Here is a 20,022-nt window from a genome sequence, read left to right on the forward strand (position 1 = left end):
GATGAAGTTCTTCGTTTTTTGAATTTTTTTTTTTGTTGCGCAGAAGAGGGCTACAGTTTTATTTCACCAATAAAATCAGATCAAAAACACCGGAGTTTAATCATTTTGCACATTTTGATTATAAAACCTTCTTTTAGATTTTTCATATTTTAGCTTATGTCAGCCGAATTTACTGAGATTCATTTCTATCACACAGCAGAGATATTGTTTCATTCATTTTCGGTATATCGTTGGTGTAAATAAAAACTTGCAGTTTTACAAACTTCTGTTACAGACGGTGAGGCCCATTTATCCTCCATGACGTGAAATCGGGCGTATTCACCAAAAATCTTTCGGTGACATCGAAGGTAAAAAATTCGCAGATCTTTACTAACCATTGAAAATCAATAAATCCCTCTGGGTTCCTATGTGGCCAGCTGATGCAAGTTCCGTATCTTCCTCGATGAAATTAGTTTCCGAAATTCCGAAAGTGCAAAAATGAGAAAATTTAAAAATCTGCAACAACGAAATTCGGAATGATTTAAGATTTTCAGTTCCGTGAATTTCTTGCTTGATAAGATTTCATCACTTTGAACTTTCTTTGTTTTGGATTTTCGATATTCTTACGTTCGGAATCCTGGTCACAATGATTTTCCGTCTTTCTGATTCTTTACACCCACTCGTTGAGTAAACTACGCTGTGCGAGTATATTTTAATTTTCGGAATATCACTCTATCGAAACTTTATTTTCCGATATTTTTCTCCACGGGAACTTTACTTTTCGGAACATTGCTCTACAGAAACTTGAATGTCCGGAATCCAGCATTTCGGAACTTTGAGCCGTCGGCTGTCCAACCATTCGAAACTTTGTTGTTTCTTCAAATTTCGATATCTTTACCTCAAGTTTCACCACCAAATAATTCGGAAACAGGCGCTTTCGTAAATTTTAGAATTTGGAACTTCAATCCAGCCCCGTGCATTTGTTCACACGCCGCTTGCGGAATCACGTTGAACGTGTGCACACATGACGAACGATGTACCGTGTTGTGCAGGTTTGTCGATGCAGCATAAAGTGTTCCGCACGTGCAAACAAGACCCTCGGGGGATGCAGAGCCGATCGTTGATTGTATGCTGTAAACCGGTTAAATTTAACGTTCTAAATTCCATATATTGTAATACGAAAATTTCTATCGCTATCGCGCCTGTACGACATTTACGTTCGAGGTACGAATTGGCACGAAATTCGTTAATCGGTCAAATTTCCCAACAGACATATTTGGGTTCGAATCAGGTCACACGTCGCGTTCTGCGTGCGAAACGAATTGTAAAAAAGAAGAAATCAAATTTCAAACCGAGCGGAGTCTATGTTCCTGTGAGACTCTTCGTAGGAGTGAATGCCAAAAAAAAAAAAAGAAAAAAAAAAAGAAAGAAAGAAAAAAAAGGGAAACGAAACAAAACGAAACTTTTTTTTACCCTCGGTCGCTAACGAATCCGGCAATGCGCAGAGCCGCGAGAAACACGATTATGCAAAGATTAAATTTCCAAGTCAAATTTCGAAGTAAGTTTAATTGTCAAGCATATACCTATCCTCGGGCGAATGCTTTATTAGTGCCGCCCCGGATTCTCTCCACCTACCCATACACACACATAATATACTGTCTGCGCGTATATAGGTGTATAAATTTTAATTCATATAGAATCTTGGGAAATTCATGAAGGGCATTCAAGTGACCTCTAAGTATTCCAGACCGTCTCATGCGATATGTACATAATATTCTGCAGCATCTCGCTTTTCACTTATTAATTAAACCTAAGCTGCTGTCTCAGCTGCTTTTGTCCAAGATTCATGAATTAATCACTATTAATTTCAAATCCAGTTATTCCAGGCGTTAGAGTTAACGTGGTGGAATTTTTTTAACACCCGCGGATAAGCATCGTGATCGAAGTAACGGTCGTTTGTTTTCGGAAGGTTGTGTCAATGTGCAAGCGGCGATACGGTCGACTCGGATTCGTTGTTTTTATAAATAATGAAGCCGTAAACGTTAAACAATCAGCTATGTACGAAGGTAAGGGTGGGAAACAACATTTGCAGCTACGATAATTTCAACGATCCGAATAAACACCTATACCTACCGATTTTATTTGCATATATCAACGGATGAAAGATCTCTGTCGTAAAACCGTTTTCCCGCAGTATAATTAGAAGAGCTTTCATTATACTTCGCACCCGGTGTAGCGAGGCGAAAATTGCTTCAAATATTCTCGCTTTGACGAGACGATAACAACTTGTATAATTGTTTCTCGTAATTCAGTCAAATCTCTTCGATTTTTGACTAATTGACGAGTTACGACAATTAACGTCTGGATAACTAGGCGTTGTGGACGGAAAATTGAAATGGTTTCTTTTTTTTTTTTCCATGAATAAATTAACGACTAGACGAATTTTACAGGCATGTCGAATGCCGAACAGTTGGTCATTTCGTTATCAACGGAACGAGATAAACGGTGTCTCAACAGATCGCGACATAAGACTGAAAATCAGAAATAATAATTACCTACGTCGATGAAAAATTATAAAATCGACAAATGTGTGTTTGCGACGGTGACTCAGGCAACAATTGTAAAACGTGAAGTTTTGGGAAAGCGTAGATACTCGAAAATCTCAGGCACAAACTACATTCGTTAACTTCATTTTTTTACATTGGTATAAATGAGCAATAGTAAAAAGAATCCGGTAATGAAAAAGATGAATTAACGTAAAAGACATGAAGAACAATATTATTTCAATCGGAACGCTGCACGCTTATTATGAATAGCAAAAATTTTGAATGATACAGCCTGGAAATCTGAATGTTAAAAAATTGTTTATAAATTTGACTTCCCAGAACTGATGAAAATATGACCACAAGTCTTGAGAAGTTCGAGAATATTACTATAGACTCGCGGAAAAATTTTTGCTTTAGAAATAAAAAAAACAATTAGTCGATGCATTTTGTGAAACATTTTATCGTGTGAACATAATATTTTGTTTTATGTATAAAAATTGATGAAATAATTATTCAAAATTGCGTACAAATACAGTTGAATAAAATATATTCAAAAATATGAAATCTTCATTTTAATTTAGTCAATTTAACAAAACAATACTTCTTTCATGGTATTATTGGAATATTGAAAACCCGCTGATATATTAAACTAAATCGCTTCGTATTGTTAGCCAAATCTATTGGTGAATAAAGATTGGTGGAATTTACGAAATCATAAAAGCCACTAATTGATTACCGCTGTCAAGTGATACGTTACATCGTAAGTCTACAAAATTGTTTGTTGAAGTGATAAAAACTGTCTGTGACGCGTCAAAAATCCTCTCTCGCAAGAGAAGTAAGATGAGCAGTTATTAGAACGAGCTCGAGGTATCATTCTAGTGTAACCACCAAAATTAAATCATTCACTACAAAAATCAATTAAACTTTTGGTTTGCGTGGGTATTGTAACAGTAAAGCTCGCGAGTGTTTGTTCGGATTATCTGAAAAGTTTGATCCCTTTCACCGAGAAATTTCTCGAAATTTTCCGAGCATAACGACCAGACTTTTTGTGGATCAGACTATTTCGGAGTTTACGAAGTCCAGGACATCAATCCAGCAATGTTATTATTATTATAATTGCTATCGGTACTTTCATCACAAATTCGGTTCTGATTGCGATATGAAATAGTCGCTGTTGCTTCGTAGTATATTCTCTGCGATGGGAATAACGGGCAAGAAATATTTGGGTATGATATTGATCTACAAGATCCACCAAATACTGGCCGAAATCATAATTACCTTCGACAAATACCGACATTATCGAAAAATTTGAAAATAATCCTGTAGACTATTTGGATGTTCGTTCTGGTAAAGTCAGATTCAGAAACTTTTAATCGAATCTATGAATTTATTAACGCCGAACGGTCTTTCACCGCATAAAGTAAAGTTGACAATAGAAAGTCTTCAGATATTCCGCTTTGTAAATTAAATTTATCCGGATGATTATGCAATGGTAAAAAATTGAAAATTGCACCGAAAGAAGAGTATCTTATCAATTTTATGTAGAATCATTCAGAGTAAATTCGAAACAAAATTTGAAGGTATCGTTGCCGGGAAAATCTGTCTGCACAAACGATGAAAATTGAAGTCATAAAGAGTGTGCAACAAATAGGCTATACACACAAGAAAGACCAAGGTGTCTCTATTCATAATTGAAATCGTGTCAATATGCAGGTTCCAGGGAAAATATGCTTAATTCATGTTGTGGAATTCACTGCTGTATAAAGCTTGCCTCGTATAACTTTGATAAAATGTGTGGAGTCAGCTAAAATAACTCGGGTGTGCTGCACATTTTCGCATAAAAAAAATAAAGTCGAATTTGCTAAAAGTAGGCTGAATAAGAGTACTTTCCACATTTTTACCTGCAGATAATCCGTTGAGAAATAAAAAACTTCTCGATCAAGAATTTCAATGAATACTTACTACGATTATAAAGCAAATAAAAGTATTGTACTTCTGAGTTTTAAGCAAGTCGATAAGTCGAATGAAAAAGAAAATGTTTGTACTCTCATAATTTCCTTTACCAAATTGGATAACGCGAATGGCCAAATTACTTTTTCCTCTTTCAAACCATTTTACATTTTCCGCGTTTTCTTTATACTTCCCCTCTCTCTCAATTTATTTCCTCTGGTTCCTCTCCTCTTTAAATATATTTTTTCCAGCCCGTGCACATTGTTGGCGCTACAATATCTCTCTTTCTCTCTCTCTTTCTCTCTCACCCTCACTCTCTTTCTTTGCTTATCGCACCTTTATATCCGGTCGTCGGTTTTTCCATCGACTTTTTTTTTTTTTGTAACTCGAATTAGCACGTGCCTAACGTACATACATACATACATACATAAATACACCCTCTTGTATACGTCTTATATTTGCATGTAGTAGATATATGGGATATACCGATCCATAATACATGTAGAATGCGTGTGTTTATATATATACACACACATATCCAGACGTGTAGAGGAAACTAAGAAGAGATATCGTTCTAATTCGTCTGATCGCCAATTAGCCAATTAAGGGTCTGAAAGCATAAAAATTATCAATTTTAAATTCAATCGGCACTTGCCCATTATTGACAAATTATACCCAGAAAAACGCAGGAAAGATATGAAAAAAACGTGGGACCGACTGCGCAGAAATGATAAAAAGAAGTCTTTCATTTTTTGACCGTAACTCTTGATCCGTTGCACGCAATCGATACCTCTTGCAAAATTAGGTCGATTAGGATCTTCTAACACGGTCGAAGCCTTCGCCAAAAATTGAACGGGGCTAGCGTCGTTGGTTCTTTGACAACAAATCTTTAGTCTCCGAATCGATTTGTATGAACCTTTCTAAATCAATTGAACCCTCAGGAATATGAAGAAGACATCCATCGCGGCAAAAGACCGACAGCTGAAGAAATATAAAAAAAAAAAAAATACAGAGAAAATTAATTTTTAATTCATTTTAATCCAAGTTACATGAAATATTGATAATACAATATCATGCATCGTATAACGCAGGGATGAGTAGCTTGATCAGAGCTGAGATCTACTGTTTACTGTCCAGAGTGTCTGCGATCTACCAATTTCAAACATTTACCGTAGAAATGAATGAAATATTTTCCGACACAATCATGTATTTTTTTTTTTTTTTGCCCCGAAGCTATTAACTATATAGGCCTATATAATAATCGTGATCGACCGATTGGCCATCCCTGATATATAGATCTTCTTAAATTGATTCCCAGCAACAATAGTCCTTTTCTGAAAAAAAGGGACGGCTATGTGCAAGAAATTCTGAACATCAAAGATAGCTCCGTTTCTTTATTAATGGTGTCTGGTAGTTATTTATCAACATATATGTTATGCAGAGAGTGAATTCCCAACGATTGCCTGCTTCGTCGTCTGCTAAAATTCGATGCGCACGCGGTACAATTAAAGATAGCTATTTGCCAGGGTGACCAACTGTCTCTAACCTCAAACATTTTGCCAGTTGATAATCGAGCACAACTGCTAACGAAAAATGTCAAAATTTTCTTGAGGTTATCTTTACGACGACTTGTCACCCTGGCAAAGAGCTGCTCTCGGATTCTAGCGCATGCGCATTAAAATTTATCAGACGACGGATTATGCAGTCGTTAGAAATTCACTCTGTATATACCTACGAGAGAATCGGAGACTGGGCAGATTCGATTCGAGTAAGTCAAGCTCAGCATGTAGAAGAAAAATTGACATCATAAAGAAGGAGGATGCGAAGAAGATCCGCCGGAAATATAAGCCAGACAAAATACACTCTGGGAATAAAAGCGAGGATCCTTATCCTGCGCGGAAATACACACGAAGGAGAAAACGTCCTCCGGCATCTGGGTATCATCGCCTCCAAGGCCTGTCAGCACTGACGACTAGGTGAAAAGTTTTTGACTGATTGTTCTCCTCGAACCGAAGACCAGAACTAACCTTTCTTTCGCCCTCCAAGTTGTCCGTCCATTAGACAAACTGCACTAAAAATCGCATCCGCCGCAACAGCGTTTATTCCCTCCTCGATTTCTCTTCTCCTTTCTCTCTCTCTCTCTCTCTCTCTCTCTGCCTTTCGTTTATTGCTTCGCCAAAGCAGAAAATTATCCGTATATAGAAGATATTTGCCCGAGCCATCTCACACGTCGGTCCCTGAGGAGGATGTAAGAGACGGTGACCGGGGAGTAGCCAGGAAATGGTCTCCAGGATGCAGTGTCTCGCCTCTTACGGGTTCCCAGACTTCTTCGAACCATTTTATCGGACTCGGTAGAATATAGCACGAGAGTAGAACCACCCCGTTATTTCTTTCTCCGTTTCGACTCTCGTCGTGGTCGCGGTTTTGTTCTTTCAGGATTTCTGGTGTCCCAGAAAGTATATATCTATACATATTGCTTTTTGTTCATTAGCTGTTAAGGGGGCTTCGAATGTTTGCTTGTTTGAAAATAAGCTGCAGCTTTGTTATTCTGGAAAATATTCCCATTGTTGCAACGCTTCCAAAGCGTGAATAACTAATGCAAAGTAAAATTTCCCTGGACTTCTCATCGTTTAGCCAACGGGGAATTATTTGTCGCAGTCAGAGAATTACTTCCGTCGTGTACAAATTCTTAGGCTTCAACCTTGCCTAGTAACCGAATATGCCTTGTGAATTTGAAGTTTATACCTGTCATATACGATCGTTCCACAGATAATCAAGTCTGATTTAAAAAACAGTGCGTCAAACCGACAGACGGACATTTTATGGAAACCCGATTTTCTTGTTTCCAGAGGTTACAAACAACATGATTTCGTTAAAATTAGTAGAAGTTATTTCTCGACCGAACCCATTTATACTTTTTCTTTGCACTAAAGTGATCGGAAAAAAAAAAAAAAAAAAAAAAACGTCGAACGTCGAAAAAAAGTATTTTGACAAAGATAGTAATTGAGTTAATTATATGCAAGAATAAACTACAAAAATCAATAATATTATTTGTTGAAACAAATTCGATGTTCTACATAATTGTTAAAAATTAACTCTCGATCACTCGAAAATAAAGTTAAAATAAAGAAAAGTAAGAAAAACGATTGGTTTTGTTACATCTTCTTTTATTCAACTTCAATTGGCAGAAAACTTATGTTGACGAAACCGATGAATCGTGCGATCAAATATTTATCAGGATGCTTCGCGATTGTTTCATCAAGCTGAATTGTTCAATTTTGGTTGTTTCACCCAAAGTTGTTTTATAACGGCTGAAGAATGTTGTTGTTAATTAGTTTGAAACGAAAACCTTACTCTCAGTGTTACTTGAGTACACCGTGTGATAGAGTTGATTTTTTACAACTTCTCGTCGTCGAGAAGGTATTGGAATAATTTGCATTTTACTGTAGAAGCCGGTAAACAACGAACAATGCCTTCGTTTTTTTTTTTTTTTGTATCGTTAGGAAAAATAAAAGTATGTTAAAATACTGCGTAAAATGAGAATCTTGGTGCATGTTACGCCTTCCAAGCATATATACATATCAGTTTTATTTTGATTCGCAAATAAAATTTGAAATGGTCTACAGATGACACGTTAGCTTTTTTTTTTTCTTCTAATTTCACTTCCACTTTGTAGCTGACACACCGTGTGATAAAAGTATTCACATTTCGGCAACATAATAGCGTTATTACAGACCAGAAACGACAGATTTGTCTCTTTTTCGATGTATGTTTTTTTTTTCTTCAATTTTTTGACGTCATTTATCTCTTCAACGAAAATTGCACAACCCTTTCTATTTGGTCTTTTTAAGTAGGTTAAAGTGAATTTCGTATAATTGGACAGAGTGCTTTTAAGAGTAGACTAAATTTGGAAAAATGTATGAACAGGTAACTGCTGATGGTTCCGTCGTTAGCAGGTTTATGTAATTATTCCACAGCTCTCGTTGTCGGATTTCAAAACGTTCGGTAAAATGTGTTGTGCGAAAACACGAGGAGAGTGGATCGTAACCTCGCGTCGTCGTTAAATTCCATAAGTAATGCGAGTCGGAGCTTCGTGGGACGCACAACGCTTGCCAACTTACATGTTTGTTTGTTAAATAACCTCCGAGCCTCAAGCGATCATGAACCAAGCGCCATGTTTGCACATTACATTTCGCGTTACGTGAACTTGGAAATTTGAAAAGTGAGGCAACGGAAAACGGAATGAAAGAAAGAAACAAGTCAATGAAGTTAAGAAATGTGGTCAAAATTTCTACTGCTACGAATTTTTCACAGAAATTTGACCGCTTCGTGTCATATCGTACAAAATTGTAAATATATATTGCTTTTCATGAACATTTGTTTATTCATTGTTTTTAAATCGTTGCGTCTTGTATACTTTCTACTAAAACAACATAAATTTTTATTAAAATCTACACGTTTGTACGAAAACGATTTTTTTTTTTTTTTGTACAAAATTGTACGAAATGTTCCCATTTCTCTAAAAATTAGTAGAAAATCTTAGATATTATTTTCAACACGGTAAAGTCGTACAATTTTCTTGAAGGAAACGGCAAAAGAAAAAGAAAAAAAATCAGAAATAGTAGATCGGTATCGTAAATTATTATTTTTTTCTATTTCTAGGTTTCTTTTTCTCCAAACTTACAAATCACCGTATAATTTTGCAAATGAAACGAATTTCGTCAATGATTTTCGTTTCTATAATTCTCTGCAATTGTTCTACATGATTGAATAATTAATTTGCTGCGTAGACGATCCGTATACTAGCTGTACCTTCCACCTAGATCAGTTTCAAGCCCTATATCTTTCTTAGGCTTAGAGTTGCTAAGTGTATTACACGGGTTCTGTGATCAAAATCATAGTCCACGATGCCGGTAACAGAGGGCGAGAATGAACATTGCATTACATGGTATATTCCCGTGATTATCAGCACGAATTTTGGGCATAAACAAATTCATTTTGCCATTTTTATGGTTGTTTTTGCGTGGCCAGTTCGTAATGGTTGGTGAATGGCTTAGCCGTTGGTCAAGTTTTGCAAATTCACTCTAAAAACTCCGTTCGATTAACTGGTTTGAAAGAACTACAATAAGTGTAAGAAGGATAAACGCAGAAACATTTGTTGATCGTACCTTTACTCGTATTTAGAGTGTTTGATCATTTATACAGGAGGGATGAATGCTAACGTGAAATTTAGATAGCTAAGACAGATACGATCGATCGTATAGACAAGCTTCTCGAAAGTCAAAAATTTATCTTGTCAATGAAACTTGACAAGGTGATAGATTCTGATAAATCCACAAGGAAGCTTGTCGGGGAACCCGGACAAGGTGATAAACAATGCCAGCCTTGGGATGTTGATTGCCTCTCATGTAAAACGTGTAAAAGTTGATTTTCTCAAGGTGATAAAGTTCCAGAAAATCCACAAGGAAGCTTGCCGGGTGACCCGGACAAGGTGATGGATAAAACGAGCCTTGTGGAAGTTAATTTTCTCAAAGCAGATGCGCTCACTTCGAAAATTCAGAGAATTTACTTCCAACGATAACGTCAACAAAAATGCAGCACTTTATTTGATAGAAATACAGATTTTGAATTATTTGATAACTCTGATGAGTGTGACTCGATTTGTTTGCAAACCTCGATCAATGACAACTCGACGCAACGCTACTAATAATCGCACTTGATCGCTCGTCAGATGTGGTCTCGTCGGGAGACAATTTTGAATTGAACTCTAGCGTAGATATCTGGCTTTTATATGGCAAGGCAGCGTTCCGGAACTGGACTGCGTAGTTAGAAATTTCGAGCAAACGTAAGTAGATAGTTTTGTTCTCGTGGCTCCGATCGATCCGGTCCTCGTGGTCCAAACCCCCACCACTTACTGTTCCCCCAAACGCTTCCATTAATATTTAACAAACTCTAAAAAGATTCCTCAAAATATCAGTCACCGCAGAGTCATAAATAATTGTTGGAATTTCTGAAATCGAGGAGCTTGAAAACTTGATGAATAGACAAAGCATTCACTGACCACCGTAAGTTGTTAAAACATGTGAGTTTACTAGCCTGTGCAGCCAATGATTTTGAAGGCATCAACTCGTCTAGTTCTCCTTTAGTTCTTCGAATTGATTTCTCTAGTTGAATTTTTTGCAACGTTTTTATTAGCGGAAGGTTTTCAGAAATAAAACATTCTGTCATAATAAAAGTTTCACTCTACCCGATGAGAATTCAACTTTTTTATTTCAGATAAATGAAAATCCTGGGATATAAGTTAAGTAAACATTCACCTTGTCGATGTTCCGTAGTAAGATTTTTTTACCGAACATCATTATTCAGACCGATGAGATCAGATTTTGAATTATCCCTGCAGTTAAAAATAACTGAACGGACTTTAATTGTTGCGGTAGTATATGCATAGGTACAGATTTGTGTCTTCACCCAAGATGAGAGAAATCAAAGCCAATATTGATGGTATTAGTTATCTGATTATTAGTTCGTGTTTAATAAGTTCAATGCTCGATTCAGAATTTAATCTACTACAACGGTGAAAAAGACACATTATTCATCTACGCAGCTAAGTAACGATAGTTTGAGAACCAAGAGATAAATCCACTCTCTCTAATTCTATACTCTTGATACAGAAAACATTACGATTTATTGACAAATAATGTATCTTCGAAAACAAATTTTCCAGCTTACTTACTTGCCCCAAATCATCAATTTTTATTCAAAAGTTCAGAGCTCTTTTTCCAAGATTCCTCTCCTATTATCAAGTCTCGCGAAAAATATGATTTGACGAGTAATTTGGAGGTATGAAAAAAATTTGTGGCCAGCAAAATATGGGGTGAAAATTTTAACCGGAAATGGTTCGATGATTTCACTAATCGTATAAATTGACGGGGGATTTTTCATCTCCTGTTGTTTTCCTATCGAAAACTTGCTCGCAAATTTTCTTGGAAACTGTTAAACAAAATTTGGAAACATCAAAGATTCATCTATATATATATAGACAGTATTCAGAAGAAGACAAAATCGAACTATGGTACGAAAAAATTGCCTCATCACCCGGACGAGCTCCGATGATGAATGGAAAACCCTGACAAGGTTATCTGAAACTCTTTTCTAGGGCCACCCTTCTCACGGTTTCGAAAATGGAGGAAAAATTATAAACGACCCGCAGAAAATTATACAGTCTGTACATGATACTTTTCGGTCAAGTCATACTTACAGATTTAACTACGCTTTTCATTCATTTTACATCAAATTTGAACAGCGAAGCCGAGATATTAAAACGAATGTGTCAATATATTCTACTTCCAATATATTGCGATCATAAAATCAAGTTACGATTATATTTGGATTCATTTTTCCGATGTGAACTTGGATTGTCGTGTAGCTTCGCATGGATTTATACACTTCAAATCGTTGTAATGAGTGATTGTCCATTGAAAAGTCTTAACAAAGTCAAAAGATGATATAAAATAAGATTGTAATCAAAATGATATTTGTTAAAAATGTCGCGTATCTAATTCTGCTTATGCAAAGTGCAAAATCTTTGTTAACTAGGAACAAGGGTATCGATACGTGTGAATCATTTGACATCATCTCATATTCATGAAAATCTGTTTCTAATTCCAGTCTAATTTTCACACTTTAAAGTAAGCAGACGATAACACAAGTATAGCTATAAATATAACGAGCTTCGCGGATTTGACTCACAATCAATTGAACAGAATTAACCCGTATTAAACGTAATCTACACACCAGTCCAAATTTGCATCACCTAAAATTTTCAGTTTGTGGTTCTTTTTAACGGCTTTATGTAATCGTCTTCTCCCATCACGAAAAATATGTCATCACCCTAGATTACGATTTACGCAATGTTAAAAAAAAATCAGGCTTTTAATATTTTTTTAAAAACAAATATGTTTTGTCATCATAAATCAACCATGCACTGATATTTTTCCCGAGAGCAAAACATTTCAACTTTGATAAATGTTTATATAAAATGTATTTCCCTTGAATTGGAAAAATGGCGATTTTTGAAAACCTTTGTTCTGATTTCAACGTATTTTGACCATTACAGTATCATTTTTTGCAATCGAGATTATTACTGATCGATTCTTGTAAAACTTTATCCCAAGAAACATTGGCCATAAATACTTTTTGGTTGGTTATACAAGAGTTATGGTATTTGGAAAATGCAAAATTCCAAATCACCATAGTGTAGTTAGTATATGTGCTTAACAGGGGGGAGGGGGTGTGGTTACTATGGGAGTGTAACAGATGTATATTTGCACGAGATTTTAGAGAACGTGTAGCTTTCGGTTTTAGAAATAGCATTGGTCGGTATAACCGCGACAAGCTTATAATATAGGAAGCTTGCGATACCACAGACAATGTAGACTTATGATACTGACCCTGAGGGACTGTAATCAGACCGTGTCGAAATCCCACAGATATCTACAGTTGGACCGCAGGAAATATAATTGTTGTCGACAGACCGTATAATGCACGAAAACGTATTCAAGTGTACATGGGGGGTTCCATGGGGTTTCAGCCAAAGTCTGACGGTCATCGTTTATAATTTTATTGTAGCCTCGGTATGCGATAGTGCTCTCAAATACAACGGCTTCTATTTCTCTCTTTCTCAGCAATGCACTCGCCGTTCCGAAGTTTCTAGAAATCATCAAACTTCGAATATTCCGGCCAATATCGAGGATCTGAACGAAACTGCGAAAATCTGCTCTGCGGAATTACGAAAATTTTAAGATCTTCCAGAGAGCGACGTCATTATTCATTTCGATGTTGTGAATTATTTCCTACCGTTATAACTCCATTTGTTATTTCTGATTTTTCGGCATACTCTGAAAATCTGAAAAGAGTTACAGGAAATTTTAGACGAACAAGTGTCATCAGCGTATCAAATGATTTAGACAAACAACCGAAAAATTTTATCGCATTCCGTTTATCGGTTAGTCCTATCTGTGATTTGGTTGTGTTACTTGAGACCTTGGGTCTTGTGAACCGTAAAACGATTCTGAGGAATAAGTTTTAAGACAAAGAGAATCTGGTTTTTGAAAATCTCAAAAATTTTCTCCTTTTAAATCTCGTAATTCACGGCACGTTATTTATCTAAAAAATGCGCATCGAGCTATTAAAGGTGCCAAAAGCTTCTCAGAGATTTGTTTCAAGTTCACACTTGAGCTTTCCGATCGATAAAAACTTGAACAAATTTGCATGGGACTGTAATACCTTTTTCGCTGATTCTAGTTTTTTAGTCCAACATTGTGCAAATATTACGCTAATATGAGCCGCTGAAAAATTGAGAGAACGTGCAAAATTGGGGAATTGTAACTGGGCCCTTATTATGCTTTAAAGGTATGTGGTACGCCTACTCTTATCGACCGAGTAAACTCACTATTTTTATTCTTACATTAAATGAACAAACGAACCGAAACGGTTGAAATTCCGATGGCGGATCGCTTTTTACTAACGCACACAAGAATCGTCAAAAAATGTGTTGTTTTTTGACACATCTTACTATTCCTACATTTTCCGCATTTCAGGAGCCAAAAACGTGCATAATTGAGATACTTTGCGCAATTCCGGAAAGTACGAGGAGTAAAATGAGCCATCGTAAGCCTGTTCCAACGCAATATTGAAGTCGTTAGACGAGAACTTTGCAGAGAACCTTAAAAATACAGACAGTAAGTAATGCCTGAAATGTAATTCGAGGCCCGTTCTGTGGCGAGGCTTTTCCTGCTGAATAATAATTCCTAAACGTGGTACCAGATAAAAAAAAAAAAAAAAAATACAAAAACACAACAAGAAAAAAAACCCGACAAGAAAGAAAAAAGAAAACGATGAAAATTAAAGCGAAGGGTAGAAGTTTAACGAGTTCCTAACGGACAGTCCATAAAATATTAAAAGCGTGAACCCCGCAGCAATTCAGGCTCGCAATAAAAGGGTAAAACAGGTAAACACCTCGAGCGAGTTGACGGTTTCAATTTACAACATGGAATGTGTGTTGCTGGCTGTTTATTTTTTAACTTGCATATACATGGGACATGACATTGAAGTTAGGTCGTGCCAACACACACGCGAACTTGTATGTGTGTGCGTGTGTGTGTGTGTGTGTGTGGGGGGGGGGGGGGGACCTTAGCGTAAGACATAGGAACAACCGCGCGCGACAATTTGCGAAGTAATTAAACCCTGCCTACGGACAAGAAAACTTGGAGCGTAATTTTAAAACAATTATAAGTCGTAATTAATTCGTGGAATTCGTGTTACTAATTAGAGAATTTCCAAGGAGTGAGGGGGGAGGGGGGGAGTGATACCAGAATCGAGACCTCTGCACAGCGTCTCGCGTCTCCCCCCCCCCACCTCACCCTTCCCCTCCCTTGCCTTTGGTGCAGTTTCCGCGGAGCAACACCGAGGCTTTGGAGTACCCTGTTATTTAGTAATTAAACAGTTGACTTTGTTAATTAAAGTTAGCGGTTAAGAACCGAATTGAATGTCTCGCGACCATCAACTCAGGCCGGGGCAGAGTGAACAAGAACGTCACCGTGAAACGTTGTTTACTATACATTTTACATCCAAGTTTTGTTCGTTGATGAAAAGTTAACAATGTTGCTGTATGCGGATTAAACTGAAGAAAAATACATCCGGAAATGTTGCTGAACGCGTTTTTTTTTTTTATTGGTTCAAGCGAGTTATTCGGCGTTCGCGACGTTAGCAGTTAATGATATCTGGAACTCACGGACTTTTTTTTATACACTTTTTATACATGGAACACAAATTCTTTTACTCAGTATTTGAGAAAAAAAAAAAATTATCAACATGTTAATGTGAGATTCGAATTGAGAATTTCAATTTTCGATATTACTGATCAGTTTCTTTTTTCCATAACTCTCAACGTGCCCTATGATATTATGTTAATTTTACATACCCTCTGCAGAGTTATCATGTAGATGGCTGTACCTTTATTTATGTTCTGCTAATTTGCGCCAGGCATAAACTCGAACTAACTTTCCTTACATTTCCCTAACTACTCACACGAAATGTCCCCTGACACTTCCAAGCTTTATACAATTATGGTTTCCGGATGCCGGATTTCACTCTGAATTATTTTCAAAAAATTTCAGACAATTTGGTTAATTCAAATGAAAATACAAGGCTACTGTTTTCTATAGCGTATTGAAAAACATTTTTTTAATTCATTTGTTGTTCGAATTTTTTGTAGTAAATTGAACAAATTTCCAATTGATTCAAAGTAGAGATTAGTCAATTGTTTTGCATCCTCACCACAACACGAGACATAAATTTTTAGTGATACAATTCGGTTTTGACTTTCGAATTGTTGACTGCGATTTTAAAAATGCCTACCGACACAGACGCGTGTCTTTGGAAATCACCTGATCTGGAAAAACTGAGTTTTTATCAAAAATTGTTATTCATAGTGAAAGTATTGCGAAAAAAATGTGAGGATAAGTCGTGAAAAATTTTGTTAAAAAAATTCTAAAATTCTACAGTCACGCGATGAATGAAAAAAAATTAGACGGTACACGGAATTCACCTCCGGCCTGTTTAGAATTGATTGTCTTTTTACAGAAGTACGAAGTGATGCTTGCGACTAATTATAAGGTGAAAATTTTCTCGAGTGCTGGTGAATATTCGAACAAATTCGCACGTATAAAGATGAAAATAATTTTTCCGTGTAAGAATTAACGATACACACATGCAACAAGGGTAAGTGTTTTTGAAAGTTCAACAACGCGACGGAGCGCATGCATGCCACATCCGTTCAGGGGGCAGGTTTAACTAATTAATTAATTATAACGGGAGCCACGAAGGGCGGACGGATTTGCCAGCTTAAAGCGGGCTTCGCGGCTGACGGTGGTTACGTAATTAGTCAAGGGTCGCTAAAGTCGAGCTAAGGACGTCAATCACTATGGATATAGTGCAGCGAAAACTTCTTCGGTAATACCCATATATTGGCAGGGCGCGATTCACAGCTGTGGAATATCCGTTATAATCTAACCCGAAGGGGGTTCCGAGATTTGATCGAATGATGAACAAATCGCATCATAATTACTGTTTTCACAAGCATCGTCATCACGAGCACCGTCTTGCCAAAGACTTGCAACTCTTGTTACATTTAACTAGGAAAACATTGTATCTTGCAATATAAATTGACACTCGAAAAAGAGCTCTTACCTTTGCGTCGTCCAAAAAAATCCACGATGTAGATTCTTGCTCAATTCAGGTTTCCCTGTCAGTTTGGATATTCAATAGTTCAAAAGATTGAAAAAGGAATTATTGCGATTTATAAAACTTTCGAGGATTTCACACGATTTATTTAAGATAGGTTTGTAGATTTCAATGAAATATAGTAGATTTTTGATGAATTCGTACGTTCCACGTGATGGCAAATATTTTTACGTGATTTCCAAAAAGTCCAGCTAATGTCAGGGATTTGCTTCAATGAGATTCTGTAAATGGTTAGATTTTTATTTTCAAGATTAATAATTTTGATAACTCCATTTCTCTGGCACTCGTTTATCTCCACTTATTGTTACATAGATAAGATCTTATCTTTGCTGAACAATGTAACGTATGCAAATGGTCCAATATCCAATGAGTCATTTGACTTGTGTCAAATTGACCTGCATCATAAATCTATCACTAAGTTGACTAAATCAGCTTTACTTGATTCCAAAGTAAACTCTTTTCCAGCATAAGGCTCAAATTATGCAATGAAATCGTTATATCGTCAATTGTTGTACCGTCAGATCAGGAATAATTTTACGGGGTGGAAAAAGCGAATGAAAATGGTACGAAATGAGAAAAGCACTGTCATTTCACCATAGATTTTATTATCCGAAAACCTATACTGTGATATAGAACGCTATTAAGTATCACCTATCTATATACATAATTAATAATTTGATTCTTGTTTTTCGTTCGTTCAAATTTTCTTCGCTTCAAATCTATGTTTAAAATAATTGATAATATCTGTTACAATATTACGCTTGGCAATTCGAAGTTTTACATTTTGGCAGGAATCACACGTGGTTTTTTTTAATTTAATTGTTTTATTATTCGTAAGTCCTTAATTTAACAAATCGCGAATCAGCGATTTGTTTTGCCATGTCCTCCGTCCGTGAGCTCTCATCAGATCAAGGACACCCCAGGCTTCTGGGCTGCCGGTAATTATCTTGGGATTAGGGGTCGTTGAGGGGTGCGTTTACCGAAACCATTGTCGTTGTACCTACAGTAATTTACCGCCGAGGGGAGGAATCGCTTCGGATTGGTCTCGTTCCGGGACTGTTATAAGTTCGGGATGGAATTAGTCGGCCTAGGGAGCCGGTGATGGCCGATCACGACCTCCTTCTTGGTCGAGCGTCTTTGCTGGACTCTATTAACCGTAACTAGCTGAATGTCGGAAATGTAAGCAAGTCTCCCAACTACCCGAATCCCGATTTCTGTAAGCCTTGAGAATCCGGGGTAATCTGATAGTCTTGTTTAAAGGGTTAGCCACGCATGTTTCAAGGGAAGATTTCGCCGGCTGAGATCTTAGTTTTCAAGCTCCAGCTGAACCTTAAATCACTAGCAAGCTGTATTCTTGCCACAATTTCACATCGCCTGAAGCACAGATAAATAACAAGTGAATATTGGAAACGATTCTGTGACCAAAATAAAACTTCAGGTGAGACGTTGGCGGCCATGTTAGTTTGGTGACAAGATGGCTTTCGCGTTTTTGAGTTTCCGTTGAGTTGTAGTTCAATGGTTGAACCTTGAGCGTCGCAAACGGAGGACAAAACTAGATGTCGGTATACTTTGTTACTGGACTGCTAAATGTTACGTATGTATAATACATATATATTTAAATATACATATATTCATATTCATATACCTATATTTATATTTATTTCTTCTATGTGTGTGTATAACATAATACGTATGTACGATTATTGAGTTTCTTTTTCATCCTCTGGCTACAGCACTTTAGATGCGTTTGGTATGTTTGAACTAGGTATTCTTCGTGAAATCTGACAACTTGTTGCTTGTCTTTACACTATAATTTATGTACAAACATTCCCTATTACACACCGACATGTCAAATTCGACTACGTCCAAAAAAAATTTTAAAAATCAGTCTTCGTATGAAAGTCAAAAATTAAAGTGTTTCATTATATATCATCATTACACATGCATAATTTCAACGTCATAAATACACTCCGAATCAATATGAACATGGAATTTACTAAATTCATTTTTTGCCTTTTTGGCATACTCGTAACACTTGTTCAAATTGATGGTAATTTTAAATTTGTTTCCTTCTTTACTCACAATTTATTACTATTCATAATATATTAAATTGAAAGTTTGATGCACTTTTTTTTACGTTGAATTTGACTTTCGCAAATCAATTTTGGATTTTTAAAGTCCTCGATGATTACGCTTTTTTGAAAACAATTTGCACTTATATTTTAGAAAATGTTTATATCTGACGATTCCTGTAGTTAAATACGTAATTTAACCTACTTTACATTTATTGTTTTTAATGTTACTCAATTTAACACAAAATTGTCACTTCACGTGATAAGCGTCGTAATATCGACGTATATTTAAACAGTCTCAGAACTTTTAGGTTTTCACCGAACTGAGTCACGACTTTGTGACCCATGGTGGGGTAATTAAAGCATGGAAACGTTCTTGCAATATCATCACAGTTCACGTTACAGTATGACGATTATCGATAAGTATTTTGAAAAGGAGCCTCCAATCTCACAGACCAATTACCAAGGTTGTATCACCTACACGAGCACGATTATCTACTAATTCCTTTCCAGACATCAGTCAACGGAATATCTGACTGCAGTTAGAGATGTTGCTCATCTCTATCTCGTGCTCACTTGGGCTTCGGTGAGACTTGGAGGCCTTTGGCTACGAGTTCAGGGGCGTGGTACCAATGTTGCTGATGAAACTTGGGCAGGAGTTTTCACTGCGATCAGCACCTTGGAGAGAGAAGTGCCGATAGGACATATACTCTGGTGGATTGGTCGGGAGAGGCTGCTCTCGCTTTATGGCGGCTCTTTGCTTTTTCATTTTCATATAACCCAGCACTGATACCAGTACGACAAATACGACGAAGCCCATGCAGCTGCCGACTATCAGGCCCAGTCTCCGGGTCAGAATACTGGCCAGTCCCCCACGGTCCCCGACTGCCCCATCTCCGACGATCGAGTCCGGAGCATCCAGGGTCCTTACCTCGGTGCAACGGCTCATAGGAGAGTCGACCATAACCGGAAGCGCAGAACCCTCGATGACGTCGTCGTGAGAGGCGTTCAACTGCCAGGATGACATTCCTTCCGGTATCGGGTTCCCCCAGCTTCCAAGACCAAGGACGCAAATGAGGTACCTGGTGTCCGAAGCGAGTTTCGATAGTTTCACCGAGCGCGCCTTCGGATCGAGTAGCTTGCCCCGAACCTGTGGATGAAGAGGTCACCTT

General features: G+C 37.1%; 1 protein-coding gene across 3 annotated transcripts in view; it reads right to left on the reverse strand.

The window, feature by feature from the left end:
- Window positions 1-17,080: 17,080 nt before the first annotated feature.
- LOC124216344 (protein artichoke) overlaps window positions 17,081-20,022 on the reverse strand; it is a 134,730-nt gene continuing 131,788 nt past the window's right edge. For 2 of the 3 annotated variants that reach the window (XM_046620754.2, XM_046620755.2), the window contains one exon: window positions 17,082-20,000. In XM_046620754.2, coding sequence (XP_046476710.1) covers window positions 19,458-20,000 — 543 coding nt within the window. In that variant the 3' untranslated portion in view covers window positions 17,082-19,457. Of the gene's footprint in view, window positions 20,001-20,022 lie in introns of all 3 variants that reach the window. The other variant, XM_046620753.2, reaches the window with a different exon arrangement.

This window comes from Neodiprion pinetum, chromosome 4 (assembly GCF_021155775.2).
Source record: "Neodiprion pinetum isolate iyNeoPine1 chromosome 4, iyNeoPine1.2, whole genome shotgun sequence".
Lineage (NCBI taxonomy): Eukaryota > Metazoa > Arthropoda > Insecta > Hymenoptera > Diprionidae > Neodiprion > Neodiprion pinetum.